The sequence below is a fragment of the Onychostruthus taczanowskii genome, unplaced genomic scaffold (assembly GCF_017590055.1).
Source record: "Onychostruthus taczanowskii isolate IOZ18803 unplaced genomic scaffold, ASM1759005v1 scaffold12, whole genome shotgun sequence".
Taxonomy (NCBI): Eukaryota; Metazoa; Chordata; class Aves; order Passeriformes; family Passeridae; genus Onychostruthus; species Onychostruthus taczanowskii.
In genome coordinates this window covers 12,459,753-12,482,382 of record NW_024498351.1, presented here as the reverse complement: position 1 = coordinate 12,482,382, position 22,630 = coordinate 12,459,753, and the positions used below count along the sequence as shown (strand labels likewise).

The 22,630-nt window shown below is 35.0% G+C and overlaps 1 protein-coding gene across 1 annotated transcript in view; it reads right to left on the bottom strand.

Moving 5' to 3' along the window:
- Window positions 1–22,630, bottom strand: part of WDR17 (WD repeat domain 17) — a 49,747-nt gene that overhangs the window by 13,216 nt on the left and 13,901 nt on the right. Inside the window, exons 4-20 of the mRNA XM_041427865.1 lie at window positions 21,852–22,082; window positions 18,625–18,876; window positions 17,757–17,879; window positions 17,245–17,432; window positions 15,792–15,960; window positions 14,583–14,674; window positions 10,246–10,328; window positions 9,273–9,359; window positions 8,408–8,572; window positions 7,316–7,518; window positions 7,030–7,179; window positions 6,798–6,928; window positions 4,877–5,002; window positions 2,524–2,679; window positions 2,182–2,246; window positions 1,666–1,798; window positions 361–452 (exon numbers count right to left, since the gene is read on the bottom strand). Of these exons, the coding sequence (XP_041283799.1) occupies window positions 361–452; window positions 1,666–1,798; window positions 2,182–2,246; window positions 2,524–2,679; window positions 4,877–5,002; window positions 6,798–6,928; window positions 7,030–7,179; window positions 7,316–7,518; window positions 8,408–8,572; window positions 9,273–9,359; window positions 10,246–10,328; window positions 14,583–14,674; window positions 15,792–15,960; window positions 17,245–17,432; window positions 17,757–17,879; window positions 18,625–18,876; window positions 21,852–22,082 (2,446 nt within the window). The remainder of the gene's footprint in view (window positions 1–360; window positions 453–1,665; window positions 1,799–2,181; window positions 2,247–2,523; window positions 2,680–4,876; window positions 5,003–6,797; window positions 6,929–7,029; window positions 7,180–7,315; window positions 7,519–8,407; window positions 8,573–9,272; window positions 9,360–10,245; window positions 10,329–14,582; window positions 14,675–15,791; window positions 15,961–17,244; window positions 17,433–17,756; window positions 17,880–18,624; window positions 18,877–21,851; window positions 22,083–22,630) is intronic.

Genomic DNA, 22,630 nt, shown 5'->3' with positions numbered 1-22,630 from the left:
ATGTGTAATTAACAGGAGATCACAGATACTTGTTAATGCTAAATCTTACTCACCAAAAGTTCTCAGTTAATATGCTATATATTTTAGTGCACAGGAATGCATCTTACATATCGAGCAAGAGAAAAGGACATTTATAATTATAATGCACACATATGAAAATTCCATTTTGTGCCAGGAGGCACAAGAGGGAAATTAGTATAGCATCAGGTAGATAGTAACTCTACTAAGTACTAGAAGATGTAATATTTTGTTGAATTCTACATTGCTGATGCCAAATTAAACCACCATGCTTTATCACCTTTAATAATTTTACAGTCTGCAGTAAAATGAGGTTTATAGTTACAAACTAGAACAACTTACTCATTATAATCATCCGTATTATTTCCACCAGAATTTGAAGTTCCACTTGTTGTGGAGAGTGGTAACATCTGTATATTTCCTTCACAAGCTGCCTGGAAGTGAATAAAATATAGATTAATTAATGCAGAATTCAAACTGAAGATGAAATTAATTTTTTCAATAACAATAAAAATAATCTAAGATATAAAAAAAAAAACTTTCCAAAGCCCAGTTAAAACAAAGAAAATATTTGAATGTATAAATTAATTAACTTATTCATAGCTAAATCTTAGCCTAGTTTTATCTAGCCATACAACAATTTTACTGCAGCAAGAGACTTCCTTCCTATGCATTTGTGCAGAATTCTTCAGCATTTGGATATAATGGATGGGGAAGGCTACAACCTTGATTTTTACACCCCAAGGAGCAAGAAGCTCTGAGGGAAGAATGAAGTCCATAGATACTGCTCAGCAGGTATACCAGCAAATCTGGAAAGATTTGGCATATAGTGGCTTAAGGTGAACTTTTCTTTGTATCTGACAATAATTTATTTCTAACATTAAATACAAAGAGATCAGTGTGGGTTAAAATTAAATCAGTTGACAAAGTGGTGGCTGGTCAAGGGTTGGACTCAGTGATCTCAGAGATCTTTTCCAACCTAATTGATTCTGTGATTTTTTTGAAATTATTTCACATGCTTTAAGATATAGTTGGGATAATACCATTAAACCTTAGGGTTCAGTTACAAAGGAAGGTAAATTCTGGCATTTTGTTGCTCATTATTATCTTATTAAATCTTTGAGACAAAGACTATTCTATGAATTGTAGTAGCTCTGCAATACCTCTCTTACATGAAAAATTAAGATCTTTCTGGAGCTTTAATTTGCTTTCAAGTTCAAACACAATAGTTTGAACTATAGTTCAAAACAATCTAAGCATGTGTCAAAGTTACATTCTGTACATTATTTAGCTAAAACATACAGATATATTTCTCAATAGAAATTCAAGAGAAATCAAATTCTACATTAATCTGATGTTAAGGGCAATACCAGCTGTTGAAAATCAGGTTCTGTTTCAATTGAAATTGAACACATCAGTTTGCATTATGGTAATTTGGTTGCAGTTTAGAAGAATCAGGCTTTAAATCTGTAAACATGAGGTACCTCCTTCTTATGATTTCTGTATAAAAACTGGTCAATACCACATGGAAGTAAAGACTAGGGCATCATTATTCAGCTATTTTGCCTTTTAAATATGCATGTCATATTCTGACTTACAAGCTAAGAGCTAAATACATCTCCCACACTGGTATACATGTAGTAATACCTGTGCAACAAGTAGAGCCTCTTTAAGCTGACCTCTTGAAGTAAAGAAAGAAACCAGTTTCTTCACATCTCCAATAGCTATACAATATGGGATGACATCATCATTTTCTTCCTGAATTAACTGATCAGCTCTCCTAATTAAGCAAATTAATAAATAAACAAGAAAGAACGATACATATGAACAATCACGAAACTTAACTACATGGTGTAGGTGTTAGATGAAGCTGAATAAAGTTCACTGAAACCCATCTGCCTTTCCAGACTTACAAACTGTGAATGCTGCACCTAATGAGTTTATAAAGTTGCAATTTATTTTCAAGCCTTTGATTCTTGTACACAAAGTTATTGTCGAAATCCTCCACAATTCTATCCCAAAGCTTACTGAACAAAAAGTACCATCACTAGAATGCTGTAACAAATGACAAGTGTATCTGGTAATAGTATCCATCCTTCCCACTTGTCTGTGTCCTTTTATGAACTGAAGCTACAATTTGCCATCATATTTTAATTAGCTTACCTTTGCATTAACTTCCTCCAATATTTCATTGATACACCAGGTGCAACTGAGAGAGCTTTGTCCCACTAGAAGAAAGCAGTAATACATTTAACATGATCATTTCTGTTTGAGAAGCAGCCATATTTTAAACTAGTGTAACTTTTGCTCCATTAAAAGTATATTTCCCAAGAGTTAAATAAGAAATGAGTTATGCTTTACACTGCATTTGTTAAAAACAAGTGGAACAAGATTACTTTTTTGGGGACTTGTGACCCATTCATTGCATCCCCATCTTTGCTAGGGTAGCTGGTTTTCAGAAACCTTCATTTTTTTTTATTCTTCAATAGTGTTCTGGTATTTTACCTCTCCAAGTTCTACCATTAGCTCACAATATCGCTGAATTTGTCCTAATCTTAAATGTATTTCTGCAGCTTCTTTGAGTCTTTCCTCTTTGCTTGGTGCACCAATACCACCTCCAAATTTAGACATCTTTACTGTTGTCAGTTCTTGTGCCTTGGACTGAGAGGAAAAAAAAAAAAAGATTAAGAAGTTTTCTGTGATGAAAAAAGTTTCCTTAAGAATGAACTATTGCTAAATATTACAACAGAATATAAAGGTTATAATTTAAGAAAAAAATTCTTTAGCAAAAAGGCTAATTGAAAGAGATTTCAATGAGATTACAGTGAACTATATTTATGTTGTTAAAGTAAATGTGTTAGTGTTTTATTGTGCATATACATTTTTATTGTCTTCCTATAATAACTTCATTTTTTGTTCTCATATATGATAGTAATTTATCCAGATAGCCCTCATAAATATCTTGATATTTTGAAACTTAAAAAATAATAATTTGTGAACATAAACCATACAGAGCTGAAAATTGTACATATTACTATTATAATGATGTCCACACAAAGAAATAACAAAGCCAATAGGCTTAACTGGTAGACAACAAGCTCTGTGATTTGATCTGTCATCCCCAATTATCCTTATGGCCAAGAAATTATTTATATTCCCAACTTTTGCAATTTTTGTATTAGTTGGGAAGATAAGACTAAATTTCTTCATCTGGCATGGTCTGACAAACAAACTGCAACAGAATTATATGTACAGGGGAAAAAAAAAACCAAAAAATTGAGATTCCCATTTCAAGAATTCTCAGTTGAATTCTATCTTCAATGCACAATGATGGCATTTGGCTCTTCATGACTTTGCAGAACCATATATGGAAGATGGAGAATGAATTTTGAACATTCTTCATCAAAGTAAACTGCCAAGTAGACCAATGGCAGCTCCCAAGAATCCGCTTCGTTTTTTTTTTTAAAACATACTACATTATTTTTTTCCTCAGCACCTCTATATTTTTTATTATTTTCATGCTAAAGCCTCCAATGCATCCTCTCTGTTTACTAAAACCAGAAAAACAGTGTTGCTCTACATCCTTACTTCATCCTGAAATGTATAGGTGCTGCAGTGCCATTATTTAGTTCCTAAGGAAAAGAGAGTATTTGCAGTCCTTAACAAGCAGTCAGCATTACTCTACCCCATACTTTCTCTTAAAGCTTCCAAACAAGATTCTAAGTCAGCAAGAAGGGGAAAAAAATGCTTTTAATTAATGTGAACACTTAATCCAGATCCACAGAAAGACCAGCAATTACTGTAGTTACTCTAGGTCACTGGAGTTATAAATGCATTAAGTAATTTTGCAGGGGTAACCAGACTGCTGACACTGCACAGGTCAAGATTTAATGTCTTTTCAGGCTAACTGGCTGAGAAAACTGCTGTTTTGGACACATGGACACACAAACAGAGCTTCATAGGATTAGCAGAGCAGCTACTATTATTACAGTTAACAACACTAATAAACTTTAATCACTTGAGTGTCATCAGTAACATAGGGCACTCTAAAAGAGCCTGTGATTTTACAAAAGAGACAGCATGTAACAGCAAACAACAGGTGATACCTGGCAAGTATTAGGCCTAGGGCTAGCAAGTGCATTCCCTGATCCATACCAGTAGATCATCTTTCCTCTACTTACAAGCCAGTCATTAGAGTATGGGATTCTTTAGTACTCCTAAGAACTTCCTGACAGAATGATGAATCTTCAGATTCTACACAAACTGTGTATCTGGTTGCATATTCATAAATGCAGCTACTAATAAATTTATGGCCTAGTACTTGAATTTCCTTTTCTCATCCAAGTCACTCTTAAGCTGAGTATCTGTATTAAGGACAGGTTCCTGCCATTCCTTCTTCCAGAGAGCTACAGAACATATTTCTGCTGACTCTCCCTCATTTTCAGACATTAATTCCTCTGTCTGTGCATCTGGACATAGTTACACTCTTCATGTTTATACAATCAAATAATTTGACGTTACTGAATATAAAAGTACACTGTATGTAATAGGCAAGCCAAATCGCTTCATAGCTGAAACTGTAGTGATGATTGCTTGCAATTGCTTTTAATTGTTTTGAAAAATGCTTTTCTAGTTAATAACTGTAACCTAGCATTTTAACACTGAGAATGCATGAAGTCACACAGACTCAGCTAGATACTATTGTAACAGACTAGTATTTCAGTGAAGAACTGGTATTACACAAATATCTTTGGATATGAAGTTGTGACCTTTTGTAAAGCACTGAATGTTATTTTTAAATGGTGAAATACTACAGGGACTAACAACCATTTTCACATACTGTTTGTGCTTCACTTACCAGTCTAAATCTAATGAGGTGTTTCATATGCATGATTCCTTTGCAGTAGTTTTGTGGAAGCAAACTGTCATCCTGTCCCTTTATTACAGCAACCAAATCCCATAAATTTTTGCTGCCTCCTGGAGGCTAAAATTGTTAGGGAAGAAGAGTTTTATTACAGTTATGTTCAAGAGAGAAACTTGAACTTATAAAGATATTGGAAAACATTTGTCAGTTAACTCCAAGAGATACAATTTCAGACAATTTGAATATTAGAACCTTTATTATGAAAACATGAGTCAGTTCAAGAGACTACAAGTCCTTCAGTCCTCTTGAAGGCTGTAAAGATACAGTGAGATCCATGAACCTATTTGGTTATGTGTGGATATAGCTGAGGGCTCACCATTAGTTTTCCCTTTTGCTCTCAAATAAATGCAAGCTATCTTGTGTCTACTGCTGGCACAAACCACCAGTCAGCTGCTGCCATGCAGGATCTGACCCAGGACCTGTTTACTACTTTCTGTAAAACAAAGGCATGGGCCAGGTAGAAAAGAGCTTCAAGGCTTGACTGCCACAACCTGCCACTACCTTAATATTAAATCTTAAAATAGACACATATAGTATAACGGTATATGCACAAAATAATTTTTTAAAAATAGATTTTAAGCATTTCTATTGGTCTAGCCTTTGAATCAATCCTTCTGTAGAAACAGGACAACAGTTTAACACTGAATGAAGTTTAGAAGAGAGTGAGTATTCAAAAGCTTAAAAAAACCATGAAACCTTTAACCTAAAAAAGCTTTTCTAAGAATACCAGGATCACAAGTTTAGAAGTCTAATAATTTCTGAGCTGGTAAGAAGCATAAAATCCAACTAGGGAAACCTCACTCTCCCACCTCCCCTAAAAAAAAAAAAAGACTACTCTCCTTTTTTTCTATCCACTAAAACTCTTACTAGACTCCTCATAGTTTAGCACAATACCTCATTTTCTGGACTCAAAAAGCACTGCCCATACCTGATCAAAAAAGCTTTTGTTCTTGTAAAATTCTAGTATTCTTAAAAGAGTTTTACTGTCAAATAACAAGGGAAATCAAAATTTATAACTTCTGTAAAACATAAATATATTTTTAACAAAGAAGAAAATGTCTAAGTTTGAAATTGAGAAAGATTGTTTCATTATTTCTAAATTATACACTTTAATTTAGCTAAAACTCAAACCAAATCTATTTTGGACGAACTAGGTCTTTTTAGGTTAGTGTTTTGATTTAAATTACAACAGTGTTTGACACAAGTTTCAGTAGTAGTAGAACCTGTAGTTCCAAGTAATTTTGTCCTTGTTGCACCTCAAGTGCAGCTCCTATTCAGGTAAGAACTCACAGGAACACATAATTTTTAACTCATTTGCACTGAGTAGCTGCAGCAATTTATAGAATATATTACTCTGCAACGGAGAAAAAGCAGTAGATGGATACTGAGGCATAGATCATCTGGATCTACAGTTCCTAAAACATAAAAAGCAGTTTGGGCACAGACACTGAGGCAGTTCAAAACTTACCAGTAATGAGGATGTTCTTTTAAAAACTCTAATGCAGTTTGATTAAACACATAATTTTATTTTCTTCAATAGCAAATTGCTGTCAAATTAACTTTTCCTATAGAAAATTGTATTATTTCACTCATTTAAATTTGCAAAAAGGTGGTTTGTTTTTTGCAAAGTTGAATTAGTAAAATTTGTTTTTCACAACTGACAAGCAATTTAATCATGGACATATTTATATGCCAACATGTTAGGAAATAAATTTATTTCTGCCTATTTTCTAAGGTCCTTTCAAGAAAGAGCGAAAAAAATGGTAGAGAAAAAAGAAATCTCAATTTTGTAGATTGACTTCAGAAAAGAAAGTCATGCACATTGACAGCATCCCTAAGTTTGCAGAATACTTACTGAAAAAAATTCTGAAAACCACCTTAGTTTTTTTCCTTGAGGACTTCCTGACAATTTTTCCAATTCTTGTTTAATATCCCTGGAAACTTTTCCACACAGCAAAGGAGGAGCTCCAGACTCCACGGCACGATCTAACACACACAAAAATTTATATATGAAATTAAAATAAGAAACAACCAAAGGAATAGAAATATTAACATAAAGAAAATTAAAACAATGGCTATTAGCTTACCTGTATTGCCAATAATATCATCCCAGCATCTGTCTGTTATGATATTTATTTGTAGAGGGTTTATAAGAGGTGTCAATGACCAGAGTCTCACAGTGGAATCACGAGAGCAAGATGCCATAGTAAATGGACGACTAGGATGACACGTTAATCCTAGTAGAGGGGATATTTAAAAATGTAGTCAAATAAGTTTATCTAATAACCTGTTTGATTAAACTACTTTATACATTTCAAACCCTATTAGAATACATTTTAATACAGAAATTTAAAAAAAATTAAAAGATATTACCATATACATCTGCACCATGATCATAAACTGTATCCAAACATGTTCCATCTCTTGTGTCCCAAACTCGAATTGTATAGTCCCAACTGCCAGATATTAGAAGGTAAGGAATTTCAGGATTCCACATCAGTCCCCGAACCGGAGCTGTATGTCCACTAAGAACATTTATACAAGCATCTTGTGTATAATCCCATATCCGAACGGTTCTGAAACAGGAGAAAAGAGGACAATCTACATAAGATCACCTATTGAAATATAATTAGCTCTCTACTTCAGCAATATTTTAAGCTTCAAATTTATCAGAATATTTATTTGCATTACAACAGGGCTTAAAGAGTTGTAGTGAAAGGGGCTAAATCTGGCTGGCAGCTGGTTAGCAGCAATGCTCCTCAGGGTTCAATTCTAGGGCCAGTCCTATTCAATGTACTTTATTGCCAAGAAGTTTGCTATCAAGTTGTCTTCTGTCATGAATCACTACACTATGAACTAATAGATTTTGCTTCAAGAACAAACCTCAAATGATAATGGGAAAGCAATAGAAGCCAATACTCTAAACTTGACAAAATATCCTTTACAAATATATCTAGTATATTCTGCAGTGAAGTGGCTTAGAGTCATAGAAAAATGCTTCCTTCTGCTTACCATGGACTCATGTGCCCTCCCTCAAAAACAATGGCATCAAACCAAAAAACAGAAGGATCCAATACTCATTAAAATTCTCTGCAGATTCTACTTAAGTACACTTTTGAAAAATATCAAATAAGAGCAGGTCTTGCACCTGTTTCTTCAGACGTAATGCAAGCATGTGGTATCCTCCTTGTGCTATTCCTTGCAGTAACAGTATCAGGCACTGACCCTACTTTTGGGAAAGCACATAGAAACTTGCACTAGTGCAGCAGTTGTGACTATTTTAGATAATGATCCTGCTGTCCAAATACTACATAAAGCTAAGAGCAGAGCTAAAACCTGGATCTGAACAAGCCAGAGATTTAGGCTATTAATTATGGACAACTCCATTGAGTTTCACTCACTGTGTGAGTTTCTCCAATAGTCCTGCTTGAGGTTTAAGTTTTTGAATAGTTCAGAAATACTCACCCATCATCAGAGCCACTGCAGAGGATTCCTTCTCTGAGAGGAGACCACCGCACATGAAACACCTTTGCAGTATGCCCAGTAAAAACTTTCAATGGTTGATCAGAGCTGGTTGCCAAGTAGTAAACACGAACATTTTTATCCTCACAACCGGTAGCTATCATATCTCTGCAAAATAAAACCAGCAAAATCCTTGCTCACAGAGATGATGAATGCCTTTTAAATTAAAAAAAAATATGATGTGCGATTTTCAATTATTTTTTTTAAATAGCAATTTTTTGCTTCTCCTTCATCTCTTCAAGATGTAGGTATTGATAATCCAATTAAAAAAACTAAATCAGAAACAACCTGATAAAGATCCTTTAGTTGCAATGAGGAATATATTTGCACTCATCTGACTATGCACCCAATACACAACTACTATTACTATAATTTTTTTTTTTTACAAAAAACTGTCATGTCATTGTTAGGAATTATCTACAAAATTTACATATAATCACAATGTATTTAGTTGTCTGCTTCATTTTCCCCTTAGTAGTCATTACAAGGACACCAATCTTCACCCCTCTTTCCTGGTATTGAACGTCTTTCCCCCCCTCCCCCCCATTATATATTCAGCTAGATAATTTTTTTTTCCACTCATCAATATGAAATGATCTTCCTTTGAAAGTTAAGGAAGTTCATGGTAGTCAATGACATATACTACTGGGAAGAGAGAGCTGCTGTAGGCATATCCTGCTTTGGAAGAGATCATTTCAGTGTTTTGCTATCACAGTGAATATCACATTCTAGATAAATTTGTGTTACTTTACTGGTAATCTATTTAAATAGTAAATATTGTGAATTCTTTGGGTTAATTTTTACTTACTTGTTGTTTTGACTCCAATCACAGCCAAACACTGCAGCTGGATGTTTGTACTTGTGAAGAACATTGCCATCAATGGTTCGAATAATACTGAAAGCAATTACAATGTGATATTATAAGGAAAAATACATTCTGGGTAGGCTATCCAAAATTAAGTTTTATTCTGTGCAAATAAACCAGAGAGCAAAAAGATACACACAAAGAATAGGAGAAACAGCCACAAACAATATTGGCCCTTCAATCACAACATTTAACTGGATGTTGATTTTTTTTTTTGACTTCAGTTATCTATGTTTCCTCAGAGAGGCTTTAAAGACGTTCACTGTGGTACATCTTTCAAGAAAGGATCTCATTGCCCAGAATCAAAGTTGTAGTCATGGTTTTTTAAGGTACAAATAGATCTTTATGAATTAAAACGAAGGTTAATTTTTTTCTAAAATTTCTGCCCGTTACGTTCGAGCTGGAATGACATAGGTAGCAGAGGAAACAAATGAAGAAAGATTTTTAAAATCTCTTGTACTGAAACACAATATATGCAAAATTGGTTTCAATGGACATTCATGCATTTTTAGAAATTAGGTATTATATTCCTGTGATAACGCACCTGTAGTTATTTCATTCTAAAATAGTACTTTTTAGTCCTTGAAAGAACAAACTAAAAAAAAATTTTTAAAGTTGGCTGTCTTTTGAAAAGTGTCATCTACAGATAAGAAACCTAGAAGGATATTCTTTTCCAAATAAAAATAACTATTTAGTTTCACTATCAGTGTGTCTTAGACACTATTCCATTTGAAAACACTACCTTTATTTTTTTCTTAAGATCATGAAAAATGTACACTAGCAAGTACAGAAGAGTAATAGAATTTAAGTTTTGTCCAGTAAGAAAATTTTTTAAATTAATTACTGAGAGTACTGTCAAAATTTATGGACTTGAGAAGTGCATTTAGCAATTTTTTTTTCTTCCAATAACACTCACCAAAATCCATCACTGCTGCAGGTTGCTATTCTTTTGGAATCTTTATGACTCCAGGCAATGCAGAAGATTCCATTCTTTCCATGCTTCAAAAAATGCAAAATACCTATCAATAAGAAATAATTCACCCCTTTTTCTCTCATCTATTGACTCATATTTTTTACTTTATTCTCCTGTGGTCTTCAGCACTTTTCTCCCAGTACAGTAAACTGTACAAAACCACATTATAATGAGTACCCAATATAAGCTGGATGTTTGAGAATCCAAGTCCAAAACACTGGGATTATGGGGATAAGTAGTAAAACTGCTACAGCCTCCAGCATCTAAGAGACAAAACTGGGTCAAGCTGAAGAATTAGCAATCCATAACTATATACACCTGAAGCTTAAATAAAGAACACTGTGGACAATCAAGAGGGACCTTTGGGCCTTGGGGCAACGGCTCAAAGGATGTAAAGCACAAGTTGTGTTCTCTTCTGTCCTGCCAGTTGCAGGGAATGATGTGGCAAGAAACAGGAAGATTATGCAGCTGAACAACTGGACTTGATGCTGGTGTTACCAGCACAATTTTGGGGGTTTTGATCATGGGTCAGTTTATACAACACCGAGCCTGCTGGCAACAAAGAGAACAAGGAGCTTAGTTCAGGAGTTCATAGGGCTCACTGCGAGAGCTTTAAACTAGTTTGGAAAGCGACCAGGGCCAGGCTTGCCAAAGAGAATGTGTAGGGAAGGGGAGAACAATAGAAACCACTCTAGTAGCATTAGGAGGCTTAAGAGGCAGTACCTGGAGCAAGCACAAGCAGCCAAAGATATAATCACTAGACAGGACTACTAATAGAAGTATTTGATAGAATCCAATACTTCTATTAGGTGCCTGTACCCCAACACACGCAGTATGGGGAACAAACTGGATGAACTAGAGATCTGTGTGCAATGACAGGCCTTTGACTGCACTGTGATTACAGAGACACGGTGGGATAGCTCGCAAGGCTGAAATGTTGCCACAAAAGGCTACACAATGTTTAGGAAAGACAGGCCAGGAAGTCACATAGCTGGAATTTCCCCCTGTGTGAGACAACATTCAGGACATATCAAGCTCTGTCTTGGAGTGGATGATGGGCAAGTCAAGAGCTTATGGTTTGGATAAAACACTGTTGTGGGTGTTTGTGATAGGCTGCCTGATAGGTAAAAGGAAGTGGATGAAGCCTTCTACAGACAGCTACAAGCAGCCCCAAAGTCACAGGCACTAGTTCTTGTGGGACACTTTAACTACCCTCATATCTGCTGGAGAAGCAACACAGTGAAGCACAAAGAGTCCCAGAGGTTCCTGGAAAGTGTTAATGGCAACCTCCTGTCACAGGTCATGTAGGATCCCACAAGGAATGTTGTGCTGCTTGAATCTCATACTAACAAACAGGGAAAGTGTTGTGGAAGATGTGAAGGCTGGGGGCAACCTTGGCTGCAGTGACCATTGAGACTGTGGAGTTCAGTATCAGGCAAGGTGGAAGCAGGGCAGCAAGATACAATCATAGACTTCAGGAGATCTACCTTTAGTCTCTTCAGGGATTTTCTTTGAACAGTTCCATGGGAACATGCCTTGCAGGGAAAAAGGGTCCAAGAGAATCAGTTGATATTCAAGGATGACTTCCTCCAGGCTCAAGAACAATGCACCCCCATGAGCAAGAAACAGGAAAGAGGGCAAGAGATCATGGATCACCAAGGAACTTCTGTCATTACTTAACTGCATGTAGAAAATTCACAGGGGATAGAAGCAGGGTCAGCCCACTTGGAATTAATACAGAAAGGTTGGCAAAATAAGCAGAAATGAGATAAGGAAGACAAAGGCTCATCCAGAATTAAATTTGGCCAAGGATGTCAAGGACAAGAGGTAGTGCTTCTTCAACACCATTAATAACAAAACGAAAAACGAGGATAACATAGGCCCATTACTAAATGAAGGAAGGACTCTGGTGACAGAGGATACAGAAAAGGCAGAGTTATTGAACACCTTCTTTTCAACAGTCTTCACTGACAGAACCAGCTCTCAGGAATCTCTGACTCAAGGGACCAGCATAGAAGAATGCTGGAAGGAAGACATTCCCTTGATCAAAATGAACTGGGTTAGAGAACACACAGACAAACTTGACATCCACAGGTCCATGGGCCCTGACAGGATGCATCCACAAATGCTGAAAGAGTATCACCACGGGGAGGCTGCTCATGGTCATCTTTGAAAGGAAGGCTGTGGCAATCAGGAGAGGTATTTGAGATGAGGACTGTAAGAAAACAAATGTCACTCCAGTCTTCAAAAAGAAAGAGGAAGACCCAGGGAACTACTAGCCAATTAGCCTCACCTCAATGGATGATGAGAGACAGCAGTGCATATTGCCTACCTTGATTTTGGCAAGAATTTCAACATTGTCTCTCACAAAGTACTCATAGTCAAACTCAGGAAGTGTGGACAGTGAGGTGGATTGAAAACTAGTTGAACAGCAGATCCCAGAGGGTTGTAATCAGTGGCACAGGGTCTAGTTGTAGGCCTATTACTAGTGGTGGCCCTCAGGATTCAATACTGGTCCCAGAATTGTTTAGCTTGTTCATCAATGACTTGATGAAGGGCAGATGTGTCCTCAGCAAGTTGACTGATGACACAAAGCTGGGAGGAGTGGCTGATACCCCAGAGTGCCGTGCAGCCCTTCAGAGGGACCTTGGCAGGTTGGAGAGATGGGCAGAGAGGAACCAGCTGAAATTCAACAAAGGCAAATGCAGGGTCCTGCACGTGGGGAAGAATAAACTCATGTACCAGCTCAGGCTGGGAGCAACCTGCTGGAAAGCAGCTCTGTGGAGAACGTCCTGGGGGTTCTGGTGGACACCAAGCTGTCCATGAGCCAGCAGTGTGACCTTGTGGCCAAGAGGACAGTGGTATTCTGGGGTGCATTAGGAAGAGTATTCCAGCAGGGCAATGGAGGTGATCCTGCTCTTCTACTCTGCCCTGGAGAGGACATTGGAGTATTGTGCTCAGTTTTGTCCTTCTCAGTACAAGAGAGATTTGTGGAGAGGGTCCAATAGGGGTCAACAAAAATGATTTCTCTTACAAGAAAAGGCTGAGAGAGCTGGGCCTATTCAGTCTTGAAAAGTCACAACTGAGAGGTGATCATCAATGTCTGTCAGTATGTGATGGGAGCATGCCAAGAGGATGGAGCCAGGCTCTGCTCAGTAGTGCCAAGCAAGAGGCGATGGGCAGAAACTGATGCACAGGAAGTTCCAACTGAACAGGAGGAAGAACTTCTCTATTGTGTAAGTGACCAAGCACTGGAACAGATTGTCCTGAGAGGCTGGGGAGTCTCCCTCTCTGCACATATTCCAGAACTATCTGGATGCAATCCTGTGCAAAGTGTTCTAGAATGACCTTGCTTGAGCAAGGAGGTTGGACCAGATGACTCCCTGTTGTCCCTTCCAACGTTAATTATTCACTCAGTCTGAATAAAGGTTAGTTACTTGTTGGAATAATGAAGTATGTGGGCATGAAAAATTGTGGTATGAGAAAACTTAACTGGGATGTGTATCAGGACCAGTATTACAGAAAAGATATTTAGTAGCACAAATACCAATATCAGTATTAGAATGCCAGAACTCCTGAAGGTAGGTATCCTTGCTTTCTGCTTGTGTCTCTCCTCACTCCCCTACCTCTCTCTTAAAGAGCATCCCTTGTACATTGATGTGGATCCTATACTTAAATGATTATGTCTGTATAATCTGAAGATCACAACTATATACTGGGAATACACAAAATAGTGTAAAATACTACAACATAGTATTACACAACTCCTTCTGCCAATAAAAATTATACTACTATTTCAGGCCTTAAAAATGTCTGGATAAATTTCAGGTAATACAAGGCAAGCCACTAAATAGTCATACTGCTTAGTGTGCTGCAAAATCGAGTTTTATGGATCTAGACTGCAGGTACTGAAAGTTTTTCCTGGCCCTTATGTTTGAAAGTACAGAACACAGTTTTCATTTTGATGCTGAGTCTGTATGTCCATATATGTTTACACAGTTAAGGAATCAGCAATGCTTTTGCCATGTATCCCTACAGGACCAATTTTAAGATAATGGAGTCCATCTGGTGCTTCACCACTCTCGTATCACAAATCCAATCTGAGGAAGTAAAAATACTTCTGCCACACATGTAAACTGGCACCTACATAACTCCATGAATTTTTATACTATAACACCTTTTAAAAACATAAGTCCTTTGGCCATCTGTATTTATGGACACTAGAGGGAATGACTAACTTACATTTCATATAGACCAAAAAAGTAGTAAACTCATCTTACCTCACTGAATCTGGTTATCATTTTGCCTTTTCGAACATCCCAGATAAAGCCACCATTTCTGGATGTTCCACCTGCTATGCAGTTAAGATTTCCTAAAGAAAGATGTTTGTAAAATATTACAATAATTATAAAATCACAATATTTTTTGACAGTGGTTCTACTATAAATTGAAGAAATATAATATGAACATAAGACATCAATGGTACATGAACTTGGGTTTTCCATAGTTTAGGGGCAACATTTGCTACTAAGTCACAAACACCAATTTCAGTGACAGCCTGACCTGTTTTTCTACATTCTGGTTTTGAGAAATGGTCAAATAAAAATTGTATTCCTGTAAAAAGTGTCTTAATGCTTGCTAAAAGTCTTGCATGTAAGAAATTAATGATCATGATGCATATGATTCAAACTGAGAGGTAACCTCAATGTTTCAAGCCTAAAGTTGTAACAACTAGAGCATTTTCCTTTAAAGTTCCGTAAATACAAAGACAAATCATACAAATGAGAGAGAACACCTAACAGTATTTTGTTTTCTTAATCTTGCACCACTGCAAGAGTTTAAAAGTGCAGGTGAGAAGAGAGATTAATTATTTAGATTTTTAAAAGATACATCTGCTGTCCAAAGAAATAAAATGCAACAGGGAAGTCAACTTATTGTCCACTATTGACAGCTATCAGAAGTGTATTTTCAGGTACACCAAAGGAGGTTACAGGACAGCTTTGAACATGAAATTTCCCAGTGAGTCCGGTGATTTGTGAAAGAAAAAGTAGATGCTTTGCAAAAAAGACACTTCCTATTCTAATAAGTTTAAAACGGAGTTCTTCAGTGATTAGACTCCTACATAAAGAAGTAAGAAAAAGAGCTAAATACATACGTTCCACTATTTCAGCACAAAATATAATCTGAATTCTATTAAGTAGCTGCTTCTCATGCAAAGCAGGACATTTTTTTCATCTGCAAAATGCCATGTTAGAAATGTTCCAGTGATTTTTCTCCCTCCATTCTGAGTATGAAATACTGGAAGCATTACTCAAAGGGTAAGCTTCAGCAAGATTTGAAATATTGAATTCTACTGGTTTCACAGACAATTAAGTTTTGTTTAAACCTTAGAAGACGCCTTTCTATATAAAACTAATACTTTTATATGACAAATTCTGCAGTTAATGCTAATTCAAAGAACATTTAGACATACCACAAAATATTCTTACCTGGAGCCCAAGAAATGGAATAAATAACCCCCTCATTACCAGGAGATGTATAAACCGCTGATAAAGTATTTATGTCCCAAACTTTTATTGTGCCATCAAATGAAGCTGTAGCAAGAAGATCAGGGTTATCAGGTTTGAATTTGCAATCAAAGATGGTCTCAACATGTCCCTTAAATGAAACAAATATTTAATCCATTTTTATTACATTTGATTTTCTTCATAAGTCCAACTCTAGATTAAACTCTAAAATACATTGTATTTCATTTAACTGTCAGGTCAATTAAGAGTTCCAAAACCCTTTTATATTTAGGCTTATCAGTCAAAATTAAAAGGCATAAAATAACTTCAACTATAACATGCTCTTTCATACATTATTATTAAAACCAGAAAAATTATTTCCTGAAACCACAGGGTACGCAATGCCAGGAACTTTTTAGCATTTTCTGTTGGAAATATGTTATTAAAATATTAAATTAAAAAATTAAGCAAAAAAAACCCCAAACCCCAAAACCTTAATTTTTTAAAACAGGAACAGTTTTTCCCTTTTGGTAAAAAGTACCTGACTGAAAAAACAAAGCTCGGTATATTAAACATGTTCTACAAGTTGTCTAGTGCCCCACTGAATATTCTGTGTTTCTAGATACAGTCTATGCTCTATTTCAGCTTAAACTTCAATCCATCAGTTTTAATGTATCGATTGGTTGATTTCCAAGACATGCATTTGTAGAATTTAAGTTGATAAATATATGAAACGCAAGTATTAAGTAAGAATTTTTTTTGAAGCCTCAGTTGCTTTACAGGACCAAACCAAATAAAAATGGAAAGAGAAAACCAACCAGCAGCTTCTATTCAAATGCATATGAGAGTACAGCTGAAAATTATTTGAGCTTTGTTTGTTTGGTTTTTTTTCAGTGAAAAGGGAACTTGGAAAGAGGTAAAGAAAAATATTCTGAAGAATATGTCAATAACCAAAAGCCTGGTGTAGAAAAGGGTCATCTAATATATATTAAACCAATTTCTGAATTTCAGCTTAAAGAGAATTTAATAATTCTTTGTAATGTTAAACTGAGTGCATTCACCATATAGCTCTCTGATTTTACTTAAACTTTTATTCTGAATTATAGAAAACCCACAAGAGAAAATTTCTGAAAAGATCATTAGACTAAAATTTCATTTAAAAAAATAAACAAGCTAAAAACAAGTCTGTAAATCTTTATTTCTGTTTAAAAAAAAAAAAACCTGTCAGAATACTTCTAACAGAATTCAGTAATTTCCAATAAAAGATTACTTTAAACTTCATAACTATCATTTTGTTTCCTAGAAATTTAGGCTCTCTTTAACAATAGAAACTGCTCCATGTTACTGCAAAGACTTCATTATCCAGTTTTTTGCTGTTAGAAGAAAGTGCATAAGGCAAATAAACTCTCTATTCAAAGACAGAGATGAACCATACCAAATCTCTAAGGAAATCCCACTTTTTGGCTCCCATGTCATAAAGCCCCACTCCACCATCCATGAAGCAACAGACGGTATGACCAGGAGGAAGAGAAAATGCTTGGTTTTGGGTTAAAGTTGGAGGAGGAACAGCCTCACTTGTTGAAGATGTATGGTGATTTTTAGTAGGATACTGTGATGAACATGCTTAATAATATAAAACAAAAGACAAAGAGAGAAGTTCATTTCTTATTTCAATAATGAGTGAAATTATAAAGAGTAAAATGCTTGTATTCTAATAAGATTTAAAACAAAAGAAATGGAGAATTCCTGTATGAAGCCTGTCCTACTAAAGAAGGACCTTATAAAGTACTTGATCCTTTATGCATTTGTCTAATGCACTAGCAGCAGAAGGTACTTTAATTAAGAACTAAATAGCTGACCAATGCTACAGAGATTGATCTGGACTCATAAATAAGATTTTCTTAAGTTGCAGCCATTACAATGAATAACAATCAAAATTACACTTACACTTTTTTTTTGGAGGAGAACTTAGCACATGCAAGCCATGGAAACCAGTTTGCTTCAATTTAAAATTATCTATAGGTGTTGTACGTGAAACATTCCAAACACGTAACACACCAACCTGAGAATCTGAGGTTTAAAAAAAACAAAACAGAGGTGTGTAGTTTGAGGACTGATTTATACAAAAATACAGCAGTGAATTAAACTTCAAGTCCTAAAAATAAATTTACAAGCAGGCACCATCAACTCTATAGAATCATAGAATAGTTAGGGTTAGAGGGAACCTCTGGAGATCATCTAGTGTAACATCCATGGCATCCTCCATTTACCACCATGGCCATATCACTATTAACAACAATCTTCATTAACATTAGTTACTTAAACACAGATAAATTCTACCTCTTTTTTATAAAATATTCTGCCAGTCTTAAATTCTTTACTCATTAGTTCAATCTGAGCCATAATGACTATGGTGTAGAAAATAGGCAGGAATTAGATTCTTTTCTTCTTTTAATTTTTTAAATCTTTGAAGTGATATCAATTAGTACAAAGCGTTTTTATTCCTATTTATTTTATTCCCAAAGGAATTAATTTTTTTTTTGCTAAAGCATGCATAAGGAAAACATTATTTAGCATAGAAAAATTGTAGAAAGTCACATATTTATGTAGCTAATATTTTAAAAACATGAAAAAAACTGCTCAGTGTAGTTTTATTATTTTCTGGTTTTGTGTTATGGTCTTTTTCTGTAAAATTGATGTATGCTTCTACTTGTAAAAATATTATGAAACAGAAAAATCAAACTTGGAGTATCAATTTTTGATACTCAGTCCTGTATTTGTTATCTTTGTATAAATCAAGAAATAAAAGCCTTACCTCCAGTTATAAACATTCCAGGTGCACTAGAAACCCAGGCTAAACACTGAACAGATGCTGCTGCACTGGGAAAACTAAACGTTGTGATACAGGACAGAGATTCAGAATCAACTAGTCGAATACCATTATGTAAATTAGCAACAAGAAGGTAATCAGTTGACAAAGGGTCCCACTCCAGAGCTGTAACTGGATCCTCTTCATCCGTTCCTTCAAGAGACTCTGGTCTTAAGACATGTTTCTGATTTTTAGAACCTTGAAAGTGCACAAGAAAACAGGTTATTTAAAAATTAAATCAAATATATCCTTTCAATAGTTACAAGGTTGGCAAAGATAATTTCTTCCTCTCTTCCTGAATTTTTTACTAGCCTGCTCTATTGTCTGTAGCAATAAAAATAATGAAGCTGTCTTTGCCATATTTGACTTAGAGAATTACTTTTTCTATGAGATTTGACTTTATGTTTAATACAGCAGGAAACAGAAACATCTATCAGATTTATAAACATAATTTTATAGGAAAGGAAAGTATGTCAAATCATATGCATTGTTCTAATAATTTCTGTGAGTAAAGTTCCACAGCACAGCATAAAATACAAGCCATTTGAGTGCAAGTAAATCTTCACACCACAGCAAATATAGGCAAAATAAAGGCAGTAAGAACCAGAAAAACTCTGTGGCAGTAAAGGCCTTTTCTGAAGAACTGCCTTAAGATGTTTTCCCTTCTTTAAAACTATGTGTGCAGCTATGAAGTGTTTATAGATTCTGTAGCCAAAACAGAAGATTAAGTATCTAGTCTGACACCTACAAAAAAGACTACATGCTTCACTTGATGATCTGTATTACTGAAACCCACATTTTTTATTGCCCACTTTTTCTCTTTACAGAGAGATGAATCTTAGTTGTATAAGGCAGTGTACAGTCCAAATGAAATAGATCTGTATTTCTGAAGTTGTGATCTTATAAAAAAAGATACTGCTTTTCTAGAAATAAGGAATCTACACCTTCCATTATTCATCTTCAGTCTAATTTTCAATTTTAGTACCGACTCATACACATTACATCTAAGGCAACTTAATAAAATCAGGTACCAGAAATGGGAGAAATAATTTAAGACCGCACAACAATTAACAATAAACCAATTTTTTGTTTCCATTTCTTTTTCACTCTTCTAAAGCATTGAGAATAACAGAAGTATGATAATTGCTTTAATTTGCCAAAAACTTGAGAACTCACACTTTGTATAAACAATGTCCCCTGCTTATATTACAGGTCACCTTTTAGTTTTACTGCAAATCAACACTGAAATGAAAAACAAGAACAAACAACAAAGCAGAATTATCTTTTTTCAACTAGCTACACAAGAACTAAAAGCAAGAAGTCCTCAAGTGAATGAAGCCATCCATTTTCAAACACTTCAGCCCCAAGAAAGTACAACCACCAGGTGGGAGAATATGAGTATCTACCTAGGAGTAATTGAGTTTTACCTGTGTTTCAAAAAAAGAGTCAAAAACCAAACCTCATGAAAACCCTAACTTAAATTTTGTTTTCCATTAAAAGAAGACATGAACAGTATGAATCATGCAACTGAGTCACACGTCATTTAAGTAAGCTGTGCTTATCTTGAGAACAAATGAAAGGGAAAACATTTGGCTCTATATGACTGCACTGAACTTCCCTAAGAATTGTGTATTAATCTTATATTCTTGCATATATTTTCTTTACACTAAATGTTCTGATACATTAATGCATAGTCTAGAGTTAATAAGAAAGAAAATACAGCCATGGGAGCAGAAACTAGGTAGATAACAACAGTGAAAAAACCATTGTGTAGTTTGCTACTTATGCAGAAGATTTTCACCCAGCTGCATATAAACTTTCAAGTTTTATTTCTCTGTAGGAAATGAAGAATGCTATGCATGCTGAGAATAGGAAAGAACTTGCATATTTTTTTAATTTTAAAATTATTTTAATAAAGATGTGTAATATTACAATAATAAACAAAACTATCTTAAATACAGAGAAAGGCAGCATTCCTGTGACAATCTAATCTAAATTTTGAGTTTATGCAAATAGTTTTATCCCCAACAGTAATAAATAATTTTCCTTAAACAATTTCTTTAGAGCAACTTGAATTGTGGCACATACAAAACTGCCACTACCTAGATTTTTTAGCCTACATCCTATTTTCATTTGCAGAACATGATTTTGATATTTTAAATATTTTTCCTATTATTTATGTTTTCATATTCAAATCATTTTAGACAGACTTCATGAAAAGTATCAGTCTGATAAATACTTAATTGTTATCATATTAGAATTTATTTCCTTTTCCCAAAGCCAGTGCTAATTCAGTCAGCACTACAGAAGCAAGAGAATCTATTTCTGTGACATCCTATGTGACAACTTAGTAGAGTGAACTGAAGAAAAATAAATTTTGTATGGCTGTTGGAGAACAACTCTATGTAAAATTAAGACATAATTTAAAGAACAGTTTTTCTCACACAGCTGAAAATCAATTTTTATTTAAGGAAGAAGCAGTCAGGAAAAAATTCAAATAGTGAATCTAAAACAAATACCTGCCTTTGAAGAAAACTATGAAAACAAGTGAAATATTACCTTCAAATGAGCTTAACATGACACCTTCTTGGCAGAGGTCTAGACTATTTTTAGTCTTTAGTACGCACAAATGTGTGTGGTGGATTTCAGACAAAAAGAGATAAATATTTTCCTATCTATCCTTTGACAGAACAGAACCATGAAGATAATATTAAGAATATAAGTATGAGGTGAGATTCTACGTATAAAATTGCAGAGGATTCTAGAATATGAAATAGAGGACTCCAGAACAAATGCAAAAGCAGGAAAGTAAACAAAAGATTCAAGTCTTTCCATTCAGAAAAATAAACTTGCAGGAAAATCAGGAAAATATAGTTCAGTAGAAGATCATGGCTGTCAGCATTTGCAAAAAAAAAAGTGTTTACTGCAGTTGTGAAAAAAATGCAGTCTTATCTTGGTCTCAAAAGGCAGGAGACATAAAGAAAATGCTCTGAATTCTTTATCTAAGAAAGCACATTTTTGTAATATGGAAGGACTAGGAATATTGTGAATCGAGAAAATATGTTATGTATGTACCTACATGATAGAATCTAATTTTAAAAAGTGAAAAATTATATATGGAGAAACAAGAGATACATATATAAAACTAAATATTTTGTCATATGAGTTTTTACCTGGTTGAAAAATAGACAGGCTTCCATCAGTATGCCCAAATACCACCTTTCCTTTTTTCTTTGGATGCCATCTGAACAGACTGATATCTGACAAGAAACTATGTGCTTCTCTATGCACAGTTACCCCGCTGTCAGGTCCTGAGATAGTCCAAATGTACAGTGGACCTCTGTGCGACACAAACGCAACTGCATCACCTGCATTCCAGCACCAGCCAAGGGATGCAGGAATTCCTGAAACATACAGGTAAACTTTATAAGAACCAGGACACAAAATTCCATGTACTAATCCTTGACCCAGTATCAGCAATTGTCTCGAAAAACAGTAGGAATCATTTTTCTACATAGAAGTTGCTAGACTGAAATTTAGAGAAGTGTGTGAACATCTTAATGTGTAAAATTAAACTAGACTTCTAGAGGAAGGAAGTAAAATAATTTCCCAAATTACTCTTATGCTACTTTGACGGGTTGTATTTAATGGTATCTATACTTCATCAGTGCCAAAGTCAATCACACATTTGAAAGAGGATAAGCCTGATCCTGCAAACAATACTTTCATTCATTCAGAATTTCATTCAACTACTATGTTTTGCTGTAAGTTATTTACTACTAAGATAGTAAAATACTGAGAACTTCAAAATGCCTATTTTATCAAAATACAATGAAATTTAGAGATAAATCTAACAGAAGCAGATATTTGTGACAAAATTTGAAAGCTAGTTCCATAATAAAAGGGAGCTCTCAATAGCTTTCTTCTGGATACATGACAGTTTTAATTCCAT